Source organism: Pholcus phalangioides, unplaced genomic scaffold, assembly GCF_987345545.1.
Source record: "Pholcus phalangioides strain wild (caught in Gottingen) unplaced genomic scaffold, Ppha-v1.0 ptg000039l_1, whole genome shotgun sequence".
Lineage (NCBI taxonomy): Eukaryota > Metazoa > Arthropoda > Arachnida > Araneae > Pholcidae > Pholcus > Pholcus phalangioides.
Genome location: NW_028301625.1, coordinates 1,622,095 through 1,638,472, shown reverse-complemented (window position 1 = coordinate 1,638,472; position 16,378 = coordinate 1,622,095). Strand labels below are relative to the sequence as shown.

The window sequence follows — 16,378 nt, the reverse complement described above, 5'->3', positions numbered from 1 at the left end:
ATCCTAGAGGCGTACTTCTGATTGGAAAAAGTATCTAACCGCTGTTTCATACCTTCCGACTCCAACAAATGTTACGCACGATCATGCGTGTGTATATTACACAATTATTGAATGGTTATTTGTTTTGTATTGTATCAATGTATGTACATATCACATTTCATTAAAATCGGTACAGTAGTTCTAGAGATAATCGACCAGGTCTGTAAATTCTCTTAATTTCTTACACCAGTGTACATTGAGGATTCCATTCCTTAAAATCAACAAGGAACAGAAAAATAGAAATTAAGTAATAGGTTTATGGGAATACAAGCCACAAACTGGTGTACTCATCGTTCTTCTACCAGAGAATTATTGTGTTGTGGGTTGATACTTGCTTAAGAACACCTTTTATGAGCCAGGTGGAACCCTTTTGTATGCCATATTGGGCTCACAGGCTGTGAACACTTGCTTAAAGTGTGTTATATCAGGTTTGTAGTACCTTTAATGATGAGAGGGAAAAAAAATTCAATACTAGAACTCAAAACTACATTCAGAAAGTAAATGATATACAATTTTATTTGGCATTTCAAAATTCAACAACAGTATTAATGGCACAGAGAAAACATAACTGCTTGGCACAAATGATCAAACAGTGACCATAGTTCTTTGACATAAATTTTATCTTGACCAGAGAAAATAATGCATAACCGAATATAGTGTTGCATGGACTACAGTTGAAGAATAAACAATGTGAAAAATAAAATTTAAATTAACTAATACAGAAAGTTAGCAAATACTGAAAAACAATCACTAACAAAAAATAAAAAGTTTTTTATATGTTAACATGAATCACTTAGCTTTGTTGTGCGTTATTTTTACATACACTAATGTCCAACATGGTTTTTGATTTCACTATCACATTTCACACCCACTACTGTTGCAAACTAAGAAGAGTTTGATATAGCGTATTGGCTCCATAAAAATCATCTTTTGCATGGACATCCTGGAAACAACAGACAGGTAAATATAATATGAAAAAAAAATTCTTAGTTTGTTTTAATTGAAACTTAGTTAACCCTCTATGGTTCACTCCATAAAACATACTGAAATTTTTTTTTATAGAAAATACAGTTGTAAATAGGTGTCGTTAGCATATTTCTAATTGAAACAATACATTAGCACAGTAATTTAATTAATTGGAGTGGATTTTTTACATTGGGATATGCCTTAATTTTAATGTTATTTATAAACAGATAAGTTTTTATAGTTATAATAGTTTTTAATCCCCTTAATTTCGTGAGATTTTATAAATTTCTGAACATGTAAAATTTTTTTCAGTAGCTCTCAAAAAATGACACCAACAAGAAATTAACTGTTTCTAGATAAAAAAGTATTGTAGTTATATAGTTGTATTTTGAATGGAAATGATACTACACTGCTCAAAACAATTAGGGGAGCAAGCAAAAAAGTGAAGAAAACTGTGCGAGACAGCCACGTGTTGGCATACAATGGATAGTACAAGCGTATCAATGCGCAATACAGAAAAAAGACGTAAAAAAATTTGGAATTAAGCTTTAATTCTGTGAAAATATGGAAAAAACATGAAAAGATGATTCAGGGCCACAATTTGGTTACATGTAAACGATAAAAAAAAGTACTGTTTAGACATGATGGATGAGTTTTAATAGGGCGTGTGGTCTCCTCGAACAGCTAAGACTGCTGCAGACCTGTTTGCCATGGATACAATGAGGTTATCGATCAGACTTTGGGGAATACTGTTCCACTCCTCAAGAAGTGCAATCTGCAAGTCTCGGACAGTAACAGGCGGCCTTGGTCGCGCAGCATTGCATCGTCCGAGCATGTCCCAAACATGCTCCATTGGATTCAGGTCAGGAGAACACGTTAGCCATTCCATACGCTGTATTGTTTCAGCTTCAAGCATGTTCTCCACCAGACGAGCTCTATGCGGTCGGGCATTATCATCCTGGAAAACAAAGGAATCTCCAATGGCTCCAGCGTAAGGGATGACATGAGGTCGCAGTATCTCGTCTGCATACCTTCGGGTCGTCAAAGTGCCATTCCGAATGATATGCAGGTCCGTACATCCGCCTATGCTGATTCCACCCCATACCATCCAACCAGCTCGTCTGTATTTCTACCTTTCACGAACGAATGCGGGGTTATTTCGAGTGCCCGTCCCTCCATACCACAACACGTCGGGTGTCACACTCCAGACTGAATCAGGACTCGTCTGTAAACAGCACTTGGCTCCAGTCATGTTGCTCCCAATCTCGATGTCCAACAGCCCATCTTCTTCGGGCCGCACGGTGGCGTGGGGTCAACGGAATGCAGACCATTGGCCTACGTGCATAGAGCCCTCCCTCATGAAGCCGATTACGTACTGTTTGGCTGGACACCCTTCGTCCTGTTGCCAAGAGCAACCGACTTTGCAGCAGCGTAGCATTCTCTGTTCTGTTTCGACGGGCTGTTAACCATACATACCGGTCATCAGTTGTTGTAGTGGCGCGTGGCCGACCTTGCCCTGGTCGACGTCTAACATTTCCTGTTTCTTGGAATCGATTCCACAGCTTTGCAACAACACTTCTGGCGACCCCAACAGCGTCCGCGACACTACGTTGTGTTTGCCCGGATTCCAGTCTGCCTATAACATGCGATGCTATGGATTCCGGTAAATCACGTTGTTGAGACATCCTCTAGTCACCTTGTCTCAAAAAAAAATACTGCACAATCGAATTTCACAGTTATGGCAGTAAAACAGACGTTTCTGCAACATCCCGATTTCTGCCCTTATCTCCTTTTTCTGGTTTTTGACGTCATGAACTTTGATTTGCATATGAAGTTTTCTTCTTCCGTTTCCTGCTAGGCTTTAAATTATGGATGATTCATTTTATGTTACTTATCGGTATACATCTTTGCGTAAATTTGTTAAAACCATGTGCTCCCCTAATTGTTTTGAGCAGTGTATAAGATGATTAAGATATTAAAATATCAAAAAAATTGAGAAAAGAAATAGGTATAATGGGTTTTTGACCATGTATTTACCATATACAATCCATTTCAAAAGTTTAGACACTAGATTTTTAATTGCGCCATGGATGCAATTTCAAATTTTGATTTCTTTTTTTGCTTGTGATCAAAATGTAAAAACATACTTCAAACTGATCATTGTCAAGGCAAATAAGTTTTGGATTTTTAAACTCAAAATTTTGAAAAATAACTGTCTCGAAAGTTAAGAAAAAGCATCTGATTATATGCACATTTCAAAAATTGTGTCTATGTGGCATATCAAAGATGTGATAATAAAAACATGGAAAGCTATCGCATTGGTTTTCATTAAAAAAAAATGCTAATGTTGTCGAATATTTTATACGATGAAATCCTTCAAGTACTTCATTAGAAAGCAAAAAGATTGTAAAAGGAGCAGGTCGAAATGAAGTGTCTGATGTGCATCGACGCAACGTGTGTCCCAAAAGCCAAATCCTGGTTGTGGTAGGCAACACAGTAAAAGTTTACGTGAAAGTAAAACCATTAAAAGATTGGAACATGTCTGTTCCATTACGTGTGTTCTTTCAATGCAAAAAATTACTTTACATGAAAAAAGATCTTGGAGTGAAAGTTTCAACAGATACAGTTCGTAGACAGACCAGAGAAGCTTGTATTTGATTCATAAAAGAGTGGTTAGGAAATCGCCTGTCACAAGGAAGCACCAAAGAGAGGTGGAGAAAAGAGAATGAAATGGGCACAAAATCATGTTTTATGGAGACAAATAGCTTGATATCATACTTAGCGGTGCAAAAAAAAAAAAAAAAGGAACACATGTTCCAGATGGATTTTTAAGGTGGAGCTTCAATAATGGTATGGGTGGCATTTGCTTCTAATGGTCAGGCTTCCTCAACTTTTGAAATTGGTCGTCAAAACTCTGATGCTTAAAGAGATCCTCAACAACAATTTGCTACTGATTAGAGAAGATTTAGGAGGATCAAACTTGGCATTTCAACTTATAATGTGTCTATTCAAAGATCTGCTGATACAAAAAAAGACTCTTTAATCGCAAAATGTATCAGTTTTAGACTGGCCATCGACGAGTCCTGACTTGAATCCTATTGGGAATGTATGGGGCATACTTATGGTAAATATGATTGCAAATGAAATACAGTATTTGACTGTTGATAAGTTGAAGAGCTCTATTGGGCTATTGGGGAAGCATGGTACAGTTTTGATGTTGAAACCCTAGAGAATTTAATTGGATCCATGGAGGATAGTGTGTTTGAGACTGTTAGAAAAAAATGAAAAGTCTACTAGCTATTAAAAGCCTGTAATTTTTTTGAATCTTAATTTTCTCTAAACTTTTAAGACAGCTATTTTTTTTGTATTTTAGATACTATAAATATTCTAAATGTTCTTTCATAGAATTTTTTTCTATAAATGTAGAAATGCTTCAGGTATTATTTGTTTAAAGGTGCTAATTTCACTCACCATATTTTTCTTGTTATTTTAAGAAAAGTGCATTATCTACTTTTGAGACAGACTGCATATCCAAATATACACGAGACCATAGAGGGTCAAGTTTCTTTTCGTTTTTATTCCAGAAGCTTTATTAATATTGATCCTTCATCTAATTTCCAATATACAAACTATACTAACAGTGTTAAACAGCAATTGAATTGCTCCCAGCATAATCTGATATATTGTCTGCTGAAAAACTGTTGATATTTGTTTAAGTGGGGCTGACTGTACTTATGACATAAAGTAAGGATCTGGATTTTTTTAAGGCCAGTTCAGAAGAAAGATTTGGTTGAAGAAGAGGTGTATAAGAGAAAAGTTTTATATACTTTTTGTAGAGCACCATAAATTTTCAAAGTTCTAGGTAAAAATTATTTAGTTTGTTAAATTTTTTTAGTTTTGACAAAATTTCAAAGTAGCCTTCCATAAATTAAGTTCCTGCTTGGTTTAATATGAAAAATTTGATGAAAATAAAGTGAAGTGTATATTGGATTTGTATGAAGATCATGCACACAGAAAGACAACCAAAAATAGATATGTATATAAATATATAATACAAAAAAACATACCTTCTGGGAAATGAATAACCATGCACATCATTTCATATTTAAATTTTCAAATCCACAAATTGACTGTGAATAAACTTCAACATTAGGTAATGAGATATTGCAAGCACCAACAGAATCAGGAGAATCACATTCTGATTGCTGCAACTCTGTGGGGGGAAAAAAATCTTGCACACTTCTTTGTTGAAAGCACTTTGAAGAAAATTTTAATTTTTGTAAATTAAAATTTTCAAAAAATCGAATGTAAATTCACTAACCAAAATCAAAGTTAGTTAAACCATTTTGGTAAGTTGGATAAATTTTGTTCATGTATCACACATTTATTACATTTACTGGTGATTATTTGTAATTGGTAAATATGATAAATGGTCCATGAATTACTTGAATTCACCCGAGTTTATATGAAATCTTTATTCTAAAATGATGGATTTAATCAGTGATGTTAGTTTTGTTTGCAGATGTTGATGCATGTAATGTGTGCAGAAAGCAAAAATCACAAGACTGATGATAATTTTTGTTTAACTTTTTAGAACTTAATTTCATTTTTATAGCTAAATATGTTAATATCACGTACAAGTAAAACAAATGAACTGATTAAATGAAGCAAAGAGGTGATAATTATTTCGATATTTATCAAACTTACCCACTTATATCATTTGGGAATTATGCATAATTGCCAGCAAAAGTGATAAATGTGATGAAATTTTGCAAACTTATTGAGACAATTGGCAATGCTTCATAACAACCATTTATTATTCATAATCACAGATTTATCACATTTAGCATAACATATACACATCATACATACTTAATTCAGATTCTAGAACTTCTTGCTTGTGATATAAATCCATAATATGTGTTGCATGATAAACATTGATTTGCTGAAGCTCTTGCAATCTATCTTCTTGAACCTTTTCATAATAAAATTTATGACAATATTTACCCACAAAATATAATAAAGTATTATTGAATAGGAAATATGTATAAAACTAAATAAAGTAAAGTAAGAAACAAAGAAGTCTGCCAGTCGTATATGGTGCTCCAAAGCAGATGGAAAATCCGACGGCCCATGATATATAGCACATGTAGATCTGTCTAATCTGTTCTAGTCTAGGACAAGAACTTTAATTTTGTCTCTTTTTTGTCAATTTTTCACAACACCCTCTAAACCAGTGTTTCCCAAACTTATTCAGCTCATCGCGCCCTTTTAAAAACAAAATTTCTCATCACTCCCGTGGAAGTGACATTAAAAATCTACATAAAAAATTGAGAGATGCAGTGAAGAATTTTCTATTTTTTTTTGCATCAATGTTTTCCTGCAACAGGGTAGTATGAAAAGGGTTAAAGTTCAAAAATAATAACTATAAAGTTTCAAAAGATTATAGTAAATTTCATAAGAACACATTTACATTGATTGCAGTCAAAGTAATATTTGCATCACACAGAAAATATCTATTAATAAAATTATTGAAAAAAAAATAACAGACACAATTACAACCGTCGCTTAGTTTTAATTAAAAAAAATTATTATTAATAGATATTTCCTAAGTGTGATGATTGTCGCTTATAAGCAGCACTCTGAAATCCTCACAATTTAATAATATTTGTAGGTAGGTGATTTCAATTTTTGTCGAATGATTTGTGACTGCATTGAAATGTCTCGGCCCCTGAAAAATTTTGAGCTACATTAAAACCGCTCAATAATTTAACATTCACAGAACCAAAATTTTTCTCCACTAACAAGTAGCGTCAGTTAATAGATAGTAATAAAATAATCATATCTGAAATCCCATTGATGTAATTCAAAAAGTGTTTGGTAACTGGAGATGTCCGCTAATGGGTGTGTCCATTATGAGAGGTTCCACTGTGTATCCCATAAAGTCTAGGTACAGTATTTGCTTTTGCCCAACCAGAAAAATTAATAGCCATCTTCAAATTTGAACTTCAGGCCCTCTTTTAATGCTATTTCTATAAAATTTTCTCTTAAATGTGATAATTGTTATTGTTGGAAATTGAACAAAAAAGTATTCAAAATTGTTATTTTTATTTAGTACAGATTATTTGTTTCATTACAGATTGTAAGGATCTCTTGGGAATACATGATGATCACGTTATTTTAATAAAAATATTCTTTTAATCGCCTTCCTATTGTCAACTGCACCTTACACATTCCTGAAACAATTTAAACTAGATTTAATATGTGTTACCTACTCCTATGAAATCGCATATCCGGAAATTTTATTTTACACAAAATTATTCCCACCAATGCATGTCGGCACATTCACGGGTCTAGGTCAATTCATCACGCTCAACTTGTCGCAGGACAATTCATCATGCTACAAACTCGTTGCGGTACAAATTTGTTGCAGTCTCATTTCATCGCAGTATAAATTTGTCGTGGTACAAATTTTTTGCAAACTCATTTCGTCGCTATGTCAATTCGTCACGACAAATTTGAATTGCTTTAAAATTCATATGTTTGGGATATAATTGGGATGAAATAAATTTTTCAAATTTAACTATCACCATATAAGCCACATTTCTGTAGGGATTTCCATTTCTTGCAGCGAGGGGCATTGGGAGTGCACATCGAGATAATAAATCGCGATCAATGTGCCCCCAGCGCGATTTCCGTAATTCACTATTAAATGTATCCATGAAGAGAATATATATTTAAGGAATTTTTTATCGACAATGTATCTAAGTTTTATGTGTAAAAGCTGCGAAAAGTCTTATTTTCAAATTATTTTTGCAATGCAATGTACATTTCTAATCACTTTGTATTATCACATCGAAATAATATTCAAACACTCCAACCATGGGAGCCAGGCCAGAAACTGGGGCCTGATGCCATTTGAGCCCTCCCCTCACTCTAATAACTCCTGCAATGCACCATTTCGCCTCCTGTGTGAGTATGGGTTTGAGTCCTTATATACGGAATGAATGGCGATTTTCAGCCCCCCTCCTTCCTCAATGTTTCCTTCATGTCGGCACCTTTGACCGGCCAAGGATGTCACAAGTGTTTGGAACTTGTGGGTTCTTGTCTTGTTCTTGAAGTAGGAAATTTTGATTTCTGAATCATTTCTCTGGGTGCTCATACCCATTCCATAAAGTACCCTGGGCACCCACAGAATCCCTGTATGTGACACCACTGCAAATATCAATAGATTTTTTTTTTCAACACTCTAAAGTAACAGCTCTCAAGTAAAAAGAATGAAATCAGACTTTTAATTAGCCAATTGTATGACACTGTTGTACATGACACTCATACGGCTCCAGTCAACGATTAGTAAAAATTTCTTCTTACAACACAAGTGAATTAACATTAACAGACAATATAAGATTATATTCAGTGGTTTATTTCCTGGGTGGGAATGGGGTATGCGGGCTTTATCCCAAGATGACAAGTTCAAGTGAAAGGACATAACCAAAATTGAGTAATTGGTGATCAAGAACATGAATTAGAAAGGAAGAAGGGAGGCAAGGTTTGAATACTCCACAGGTGGGAAAACTATAAATCTGCTTCTGATTATAGCCTCCATTTATTAGGATAATTTTAATTTTAACAACAATTTGTATCGTACATATAAACACTCCACAATATATATATAAACCTTTATTTTCAGTGCCTTTGAGTAAAATTTTATTTAAACACTTATCTAACCTGAATATTGCAATAAAAAGCCAGATGATGATTAATAGAATAACAAGTGATGCTATTTTAAACTACCATAATTTTTTCTTTTTTTTAACGATATGTAGGACAAGATTTCAATTTATTGCAATTTAAATTGAATTCAAACAATTTAATTTAAAAAGTACTACATTATTTTTTTTCATCTGAATAATCTGTATCTCTATTTTATGATACAACAAAAACTCAAATAAAGAAAATTAATAATAGGCTAATTCATTTTCAATTGCATTAAAAGTTTTTCTAATTTTGGAACATGAATTATGGGAGAAAAACTTTTAAACACACACGCAAACCAACATATCATTTCCACGTTCGGTTTTGCAATATGCCATGTTTTTGCCAACAGAAATATGTAGACCAAGCACACCAACCTTGTACCAAAAGCTTAAACGCTAATGAAAACTATGAAAATATTCAAACAAGCCAGCCAAAGATATGCGACTGATAATAAACATAAGAAAAATGGTTATATTATATCTATGCGACTGACCCATAGTCGTCTTTCTTATTGGTGATTACATGGTCTTTGTCGGTGCTCATCCTGTGGGCATTATGAAAACTTCATCGAATCGTCATTCATAAGCACTGTAAATTTATACCCTTGATCTGCACCCAACTCCCTTCGCTGTGAGAAATAGAAATCCCAACAAAAGCGGGAAGTGCGGCTTATATGATGAAAATTAAATATTAATTTAACTGAATTATTAATTAAATATTTCAGGTTGTTATGGAGATACTGTAATGGTAAATGTTGGTTACTGAAATGAGGGGGGGGGGGAAGAAACTCTCGAGCCCATGGGGCAGATAGAAATTTACCATTAAAGATAGGCTCACTGTAATTTGGGGAATATCATACAAACTGAAATTTTTCCACACGATATTGAAATTTTATCAAAGCAAAAATCAACTATTTCAAATTTTTATAACTGAATTTTCAAATATAATTAAATTTTTATATGCAGTTAAAGTTTTAAATACAATTGATATTGTAATTTTAATTTCAATGACCTTTCCGCATTGACACAAAATAATTATTTTCAGTTAACTGTGTGTACACTTTTGTTCATGTTTTTTATTTTACGTGTAAGAAAGACAAAAACCTATATAAGAGCTCGCGTAGAACATGTACAGTGAAGAATCGACGGTTCGACGAATTGATTCTGTGCCGTAATATATAAATTGGCGTCACAGTGAATTGACACAGCGGCAAACTTGTACAGCTATGGAGCTGCGACAAATTTGTACCACGACGAATTGACACCGCGACAAATTGAGGCGTGACGAGTTGAGTGGGAAAAATTGACCAGCTACGCACATTGACACATGGAGCATAAAATAAGGTGTTGGTGCAAGGCTGTAGTGGGAGGAAAAGGAACTTAGGGGTCTGGTCCCACCCAAATGTGAGGAAATGACAAAAAAAAAGAAAAGGGAAAAGATGGCCAAATCTACTGTTCTCTATCACTTTAGCCCCCCCCCCCCGAAATGAAAGTGGTCCCCCTGTACGAAATTTCTGGCTACGGGCCTGTGTCAGTGAATTCAGTTCCTGTGAATGCATAAAGCATGGCCCCCACATCCTAGAGCAGGGCCATTAGGCTGAGATCTTTTGCGGGCCCCTTTATGATGAATTTATAGTGTGAAAAACCAAAAAACTATGAGAATCATCCCAAGCTCCAGGGCTGGAGCCCTGTCAGCCCAACCGTTGTGAGGGCCTTTATGGCCTGCACAGGCTTTATGGATCAATTACAGTTACAATACATCTGGAATGTATAACGCATATTCAAAGGGGGGGGGGGACACTTCACTTTAGCTCTGTTTCCTTAGAGATGAAACAAGCACAACTACTGTGTGAAATATTCTTGGTGTGTTTTTTTTTGCCCATAGGTCCGAATATTTGCAAAGGCTCCTTTGGAAAAAGGGTATTAGTTTTCGAAAACTTATTTTTTTCTCTCATCCACTCATCGCCCCGTTATGTCTATTTGTAGCCCTCAATCATGTCTGAAGCTGGTATTGCCCTCCCTGAAGAGTCTATCACCCACCAGGGGGCGATATTGCCCACTTTGGGAAACACTGCTCTAAATATACCTCCTAACCGGGCAGTCTCAGGCCAATCTGAATGTTACAGGGTTAATATTGTAATTCATTAATTTTGTGCCAGGAACGTGATTCAAGTTTTATACTCATACAGTTCAATTTTACAAGAAACTGAAAATGTAAAACAGTATTTTTACGATATCCCAGAAAGTGCATTGTCAGTATTTGATTTTTCAACATTTTCTTAATTCAACTGAAATTAAAACAAATCATCTAATATACAATGTGTATTTTTGAGCCCCCTGAACCAGTAATTACTAGACCTTCTCACCGACATTGATGAAATATCTTGCTCTCTTAAAAGCCTTTTATTTTAGCAAGGACAAGCTCGGATATCTTGTAAAACTGATTTATGAATAGAGCGTATTTTCCTATTCCTCTTTTGCGTCTGCTGAAAATAGGAAGACAGCGCCACTTCCTAAACAAAGATACGACATTTTACAGGGGGTTTTAGTGATTTCTGCTAGGGAGGGTTAAAGTTCTTATAAGATAATTATATAACTGAATAGAAAAAATCAAATTATTAGTTATTATTAACTTCTTTCTATCAGTACAAGCAATAAAGCATAAAACCTGCAAATAAAATTAAGAAATGAAATAAAAGATTTTAAATATATCAACACCAAATGCATTGGATGATTATTTTGGATGTAAATAATATCATTATACTTACTTTCTTCTCATCAGCATGAACAGCATTCAAATTTTGGCAATGCTGCACTTGTTCTAACAACTTTTTATTCTAAAAAATTAAAAAAACATTTTCACAAATGGAGAAAATTTCAATGCTACAAATATGTACTTTTGAATTGAACTTATTCATTAGATAGTTGGGAAGCACTATGTATTGAATTTAAAAATTTGTTCACAGCAGAACATACTTGTATACAAAATATGTTCTATGAGAACTTAGAGTAAAATCGTAAAAAAATCTAGAAATATAGGTACAGAAATAGTATCTTTCCTTAGATGATATGCAATGGTCCACTGTTTAATCTACTTTTCAAAGCAAGTAAAAAAAAGGCTTTTCATGGAAAGCTGTCTCAGGGCTGGAAATTCCAGTAGTGCCAGTGTTAACAATAACGCCCGAGTGGCGCAGTGGTAAAGATGCTCGTCTTCCACTATGAAGGTTACCATCAAGGTCCATGGGTTCGAATCCCGGCATAGAACATTAGAAGCAAGTTCTTTACCTACCGAGCCTAGGGCGACCACGATGGATGGAGCCTTCATTTCCCACCCAACTCCACTGGTTGGAAATTGCTGTACGGCGATATATGACCGGAGTTGGTGTGCGGTGCAGTAGTAGTGTTAACAATAAATAATTTCATCAGTCCCTATATTTTTGCATTAATAAAGGTTTGAACATGTATATATTTATTATGCTTTGAGACAACGCCTTTGTAGTGGGGGTACATAAAGATGGTTATATGCACAATGAAATTAATCAAAATTTAAACAAAAATAATTGCTAACAACACGATTAATACTTGATGTACAGCTGTGTGCCTCTGTGAACAAAAAATATGCACATACATACTTATACATGTTCAAAATTCACAAAATCAAGTAGACTGAGAGAGAAAAAAATAGAAAAAAGAAACAAATAAATAATAATTTAAACAAAACAAAACTAGATTCTTTAAGCAAATTGCTGCTCTAAAGGTCTAAGAAATGTAAGTAACTTTTTAGACAGGAGCAAAATACATTCCAGTAAATCCATCACCAATGGAAATCGGTTGGAGAACAATTGTTTCCTTATACCAACAAATACAGTGCAGTTACAAAATATGTGAGAAAAATCGGGAACAATGCATTCATCTCAAAAAAGGGTATTTCTGTTGAAAACGATCAACAACACGAATAAAGTTTAAGCATGCTTGAAGAAGGCAAGAGATGTGGCTAAAATTTAATGATACTATTTAGTAATAAAGAAATTTTCTGTAATAAAGAAGTGTTCAAAACCTTTAAAGTAAGGGTTAAATTCAGAAACAGATTCCATTGTAAAAATCATACACAGAGAACTCAATGAAAGTTTTAAAGACAGAGTCAGGTATCTCCAATCCACTTGAGAGTTCAAGTGTCTCAGGGAAAAGGGAGAATTTTTTAAAAGTACAAATCAGGCAATTGCACCAGCCTGCCTTGATTCAACAGCACCATTGAAAACAAACTCTTAACAGCAGATTGGGTGACCTGTCAAGTCTAATCAATCAGTGGATGGACTTTTTGAGAAACTTAAATTAGAGAGAGGAAGCCTACCAAACACTCCATGTAAAGAAATTGGATGCTATAGTTTGCGAAGATCCAGTAGGTCTCGGTTCCTAAAGCCATAGGAAATCAAAAGCATTAGTGCCAGTATCTCAAATTTCCCTCCATAGAGAATGCAAGGCAGAATGTGGGGTATGACCATGTATGATTTCTTTGAGAGGAAAATAAGTGTTACTAAAAGAAAAGTTTGTTATTTACCAAAGTTGAACATTCCTCTTCCAGATGGGAGTTTTTGGCAGTAACTGCATCAAGTAGTCTAATTTTTGACTTCAGTATATCTTTAAGTTCTAGATTGAAAAAACAGTACTTGGTAATTTACAAGGCTCTGAAAATGAGAGCTTATAATATATGTGTATCTCAGAACTATACTATTGTATGTCCATTTTTGTCAACTTTGAGATATTACTGTATTCTTGTGGTATTCATTCTGTAGTTTAAGGCCATAGTATTGTATTTTAGCTAAAATAATGTTTAATTAAAATTTGGCAACATACCACATAATGCTTTTCAAAAAATTAACAAAATAATGAGATAAATTGTTTTCTCATCGTACTGTAAAATCACTCAAATGGACATACCATAGTGTGGTTCTGAGGTACAGATATACTGCTTATAAAAAAAACGAGAAAATATATTTAATGGTCTTAAGAAAATACATATCCTCATTATTTGCATACATAGTTTAGATAGTTCACTACATGTTTTTTCAAACCCTCTGCATAATTCTGCCAGTTATCAACCTATTTAAATAGTAAATGGTACTCGCAATTGGAATAGTAAAAAAAGCACTCTGCTATTTAAAACTTCTTATGCAGTAGACTTGCAATACAAAAAAGGCTTGTTCTTATTCTCATAAAGTTCATCAAATGCTTTTTGGTCCCATTATGGTGACATGATCTTTACTTGAAATTCAGTTGATTTTCTTGAATTTTGCCATTCTGTGTTGAGAAATCTAATTACTCAGCAGACTTCTTGATTGGTGGCAGTGTTTCATGTAAGCTACGTATGTGCACGATGAAAGTGGTTCTTCACATGCAAAATTCAACAATTTACTGTTGCCTTGTCATGCAAAAAAAAAAGTCTGTGAATGCAAAATAAAAATTAGACGAAAAATTCACTGGCAAGAATATTTATTTGCGCACTCACCATTATTTACCTTGTCATTATTGATATACCTGAAGAACCAGTGAACCGGTAAACATAACTATATATGCATGACTTCAGCGAGAGTCAAATTTGCCATTTTTATTTTATAATGAAATGGCTTTTACTATCCAATTATCACTTGTGATATATTATGTTCACAAAGAAAGTAAAAATTCACTTTGCAGTTTTCATAGAAATGCACGGTGACATGACCACAGAAAAAGATTGCTACCACAGGGAGTTCCACACGATGGGTTAGCGTAACAACCTTTCTGAGTATAAAAAGCTGCCGTTCGGAATCACCAATAAATTGTAGGTCCCGGTCTAATTAGCCCTCGTGTGCAGAAAATGACAGTGGTGCAACAAAATGATCAAATTCAGTTTTATCATTAGTTTATACAGTAGCAGATATGTTTAAGCAGTAACTTTTGAACCGCTAAAACATGTTAAAAGGTTGAAGGGCTTCCTATGTGGAGTCGAACAACTACCATGAAGTTGATGGCTTCAAGACTAAGTATGACCTGGATCGTGGTACGCCTCAGGGCTCCTGCTTTTGAACATGGGTTAATTTGGAACATGGTCAAGGACCAAATACCAAGTCTGAGTATGCTAGCTGGTGTAACTATGTATGTGTATACAGCTGATTTGGTACTGATGGGTATAGATCGCTCTTGGGCTGTTCTTGAATGGCATGCACCTGAGGTGTTGCTGGTTCTCACAAACTGATTACATGAGCATAAGATGAAGCTAAGTCCAATTGGCTTTCTCTGAAATATAACATACCCTTGTATTTGGATGCATTTGCTGGAAAAAGTCAAGTGCCCCCCAATATTAAAATGTGTATGTATTGGTCTTCCATGCATTTGGAAGACCATATCAAAGTACCAGGTTTTGTAATAAATGAAAAGCTGACCTAGACTTTACACTTGGACTACATTCAAATAAAGGTCCAAGCGATGACTAAACTCAAAAGAAATTCCAGAGTACATTGGGGACTCAAAACTCATGTACAAGCTGACAAATCAATGAATCTCTTTGAACGGGGAAGGGGGGGGGGGAGTCTGATAGCCTGACATCAGTCTTCATACTGGTAAGCTGATCAAGATCAAATGCCCCACAATAAAGCCAATCTGCCAAAACATGGCCTTAAATGATGCTTTAGCTACACTGGTGGGATGTCTTTTGCTTGATCTCAAAGCAGGGACAGAAGCCGCACATGTATAGATCGAAACTTGGCAAAGTGGCAGAGCAGGGTCATATTAATCATTAAGCAAAATAAGCACACGCTTAGGGCATCAGGAAAAAAGGGGACACCACAAAACATTATCTTTTTTTTATGTACAATTTTTTTTCAGCATCAAACATCTGGCAAAAAATCCTAAAATTTTCGATTGATTGTATAGTTGAAGACCTTCATCAAAAGTTCAATGCAGAAATGCAGAAAAAAATTGTGATAATATTGCAAGCTACAGATCATGTTAATTCTGAGTTTTTGGAATGAGATTTCGTGCAATTTCTATAAAATTAGCTTGGGCTTTTTTAACAGCATCATAGAACCCTTTGACAAACTAATTTTTCTGATGGCCCCCTCCCCTCTACCAGCTAAAAATACCGATCTACCAATTTGCATACTAACTGTCACAAATTGTAAACAGATACAATTGTTACAAGGTCCTCAGGTTGTGTCCAGGTGAGATCCTATGCATTAAGAGTAAAAGCCAAGTTCTACAGAATAAGGATGTGAACTTAAAAATACGCAAATCTTTATGAGTTAATAGCAGATAAACTGCATGGTTTCAAGGGTGTTACCTTATTGTTAATTATTATTACCCGCGGAGAAAGTTTCATTGCTTCTATGGTGTATAAACCTCACCAGTAAAATTACCCCAAAAAATTTGCTGCTAAGTTTCCAGCTGGGTGAAATGCGGCAAAAATTGCTGCCTGGCAGTCCAGTGGTTAGGGAGCTAGCCTTTGATTGTGCAGGTCTGGGTTTGAATGTCTACTAACATTTAGAAATCTTAGGCATGTGTGAGGATTACTTTAAAAGAAATCATGGTTTTATCTGCAAATCATTTGGTCCAGTATGCTCATAGTTTGAAAGTTTTCATAA

At 34.7% G+C, this 16,378-nt stretch overlaps 1 protein-coding gene across 3 annotated transcripts in view; it reads right to left on the bottom strand.

Annotated features, from left to right (window-relative positions):
- Positions 1–524: 524 nt before the first annotated feature.
- Positions 525–16,378, bottom strand: part of Tsc1 (tuberous sclerosis 1 protein hamartin) — a 134,237-nt gene continuing 118,383 nt past the window's right edge. For all 3 annotated transcript variants that reach the window (XM_089253459.1, XM_089253458.1, XM_089253460.1), the window contains 5 exons: positions 13,321–13,409; positions 11,531–11,599; positions 5,878–5,980; positions 5,073–5,218; positions 525–982 (listed from right to left, as the gene is read on the bottom strand). In XM_089253459.1, the coding sequence (XP_089109585.1) occupies positions 5,100–5,218; positions 5,878–5,980; positions 11,531–11,599; positions 13,321–13,409 (380 nt within the window). In that variant the 3' untranslated portion in view covers positions 525–982; positions 5,073–5,099. The remainder of the gene's footprint in view (positions 983–5,072; positions 5,219–5,877; positions 5,981–11,530; positions 11,600–13,320; positions 13,410–16,378) is intronic.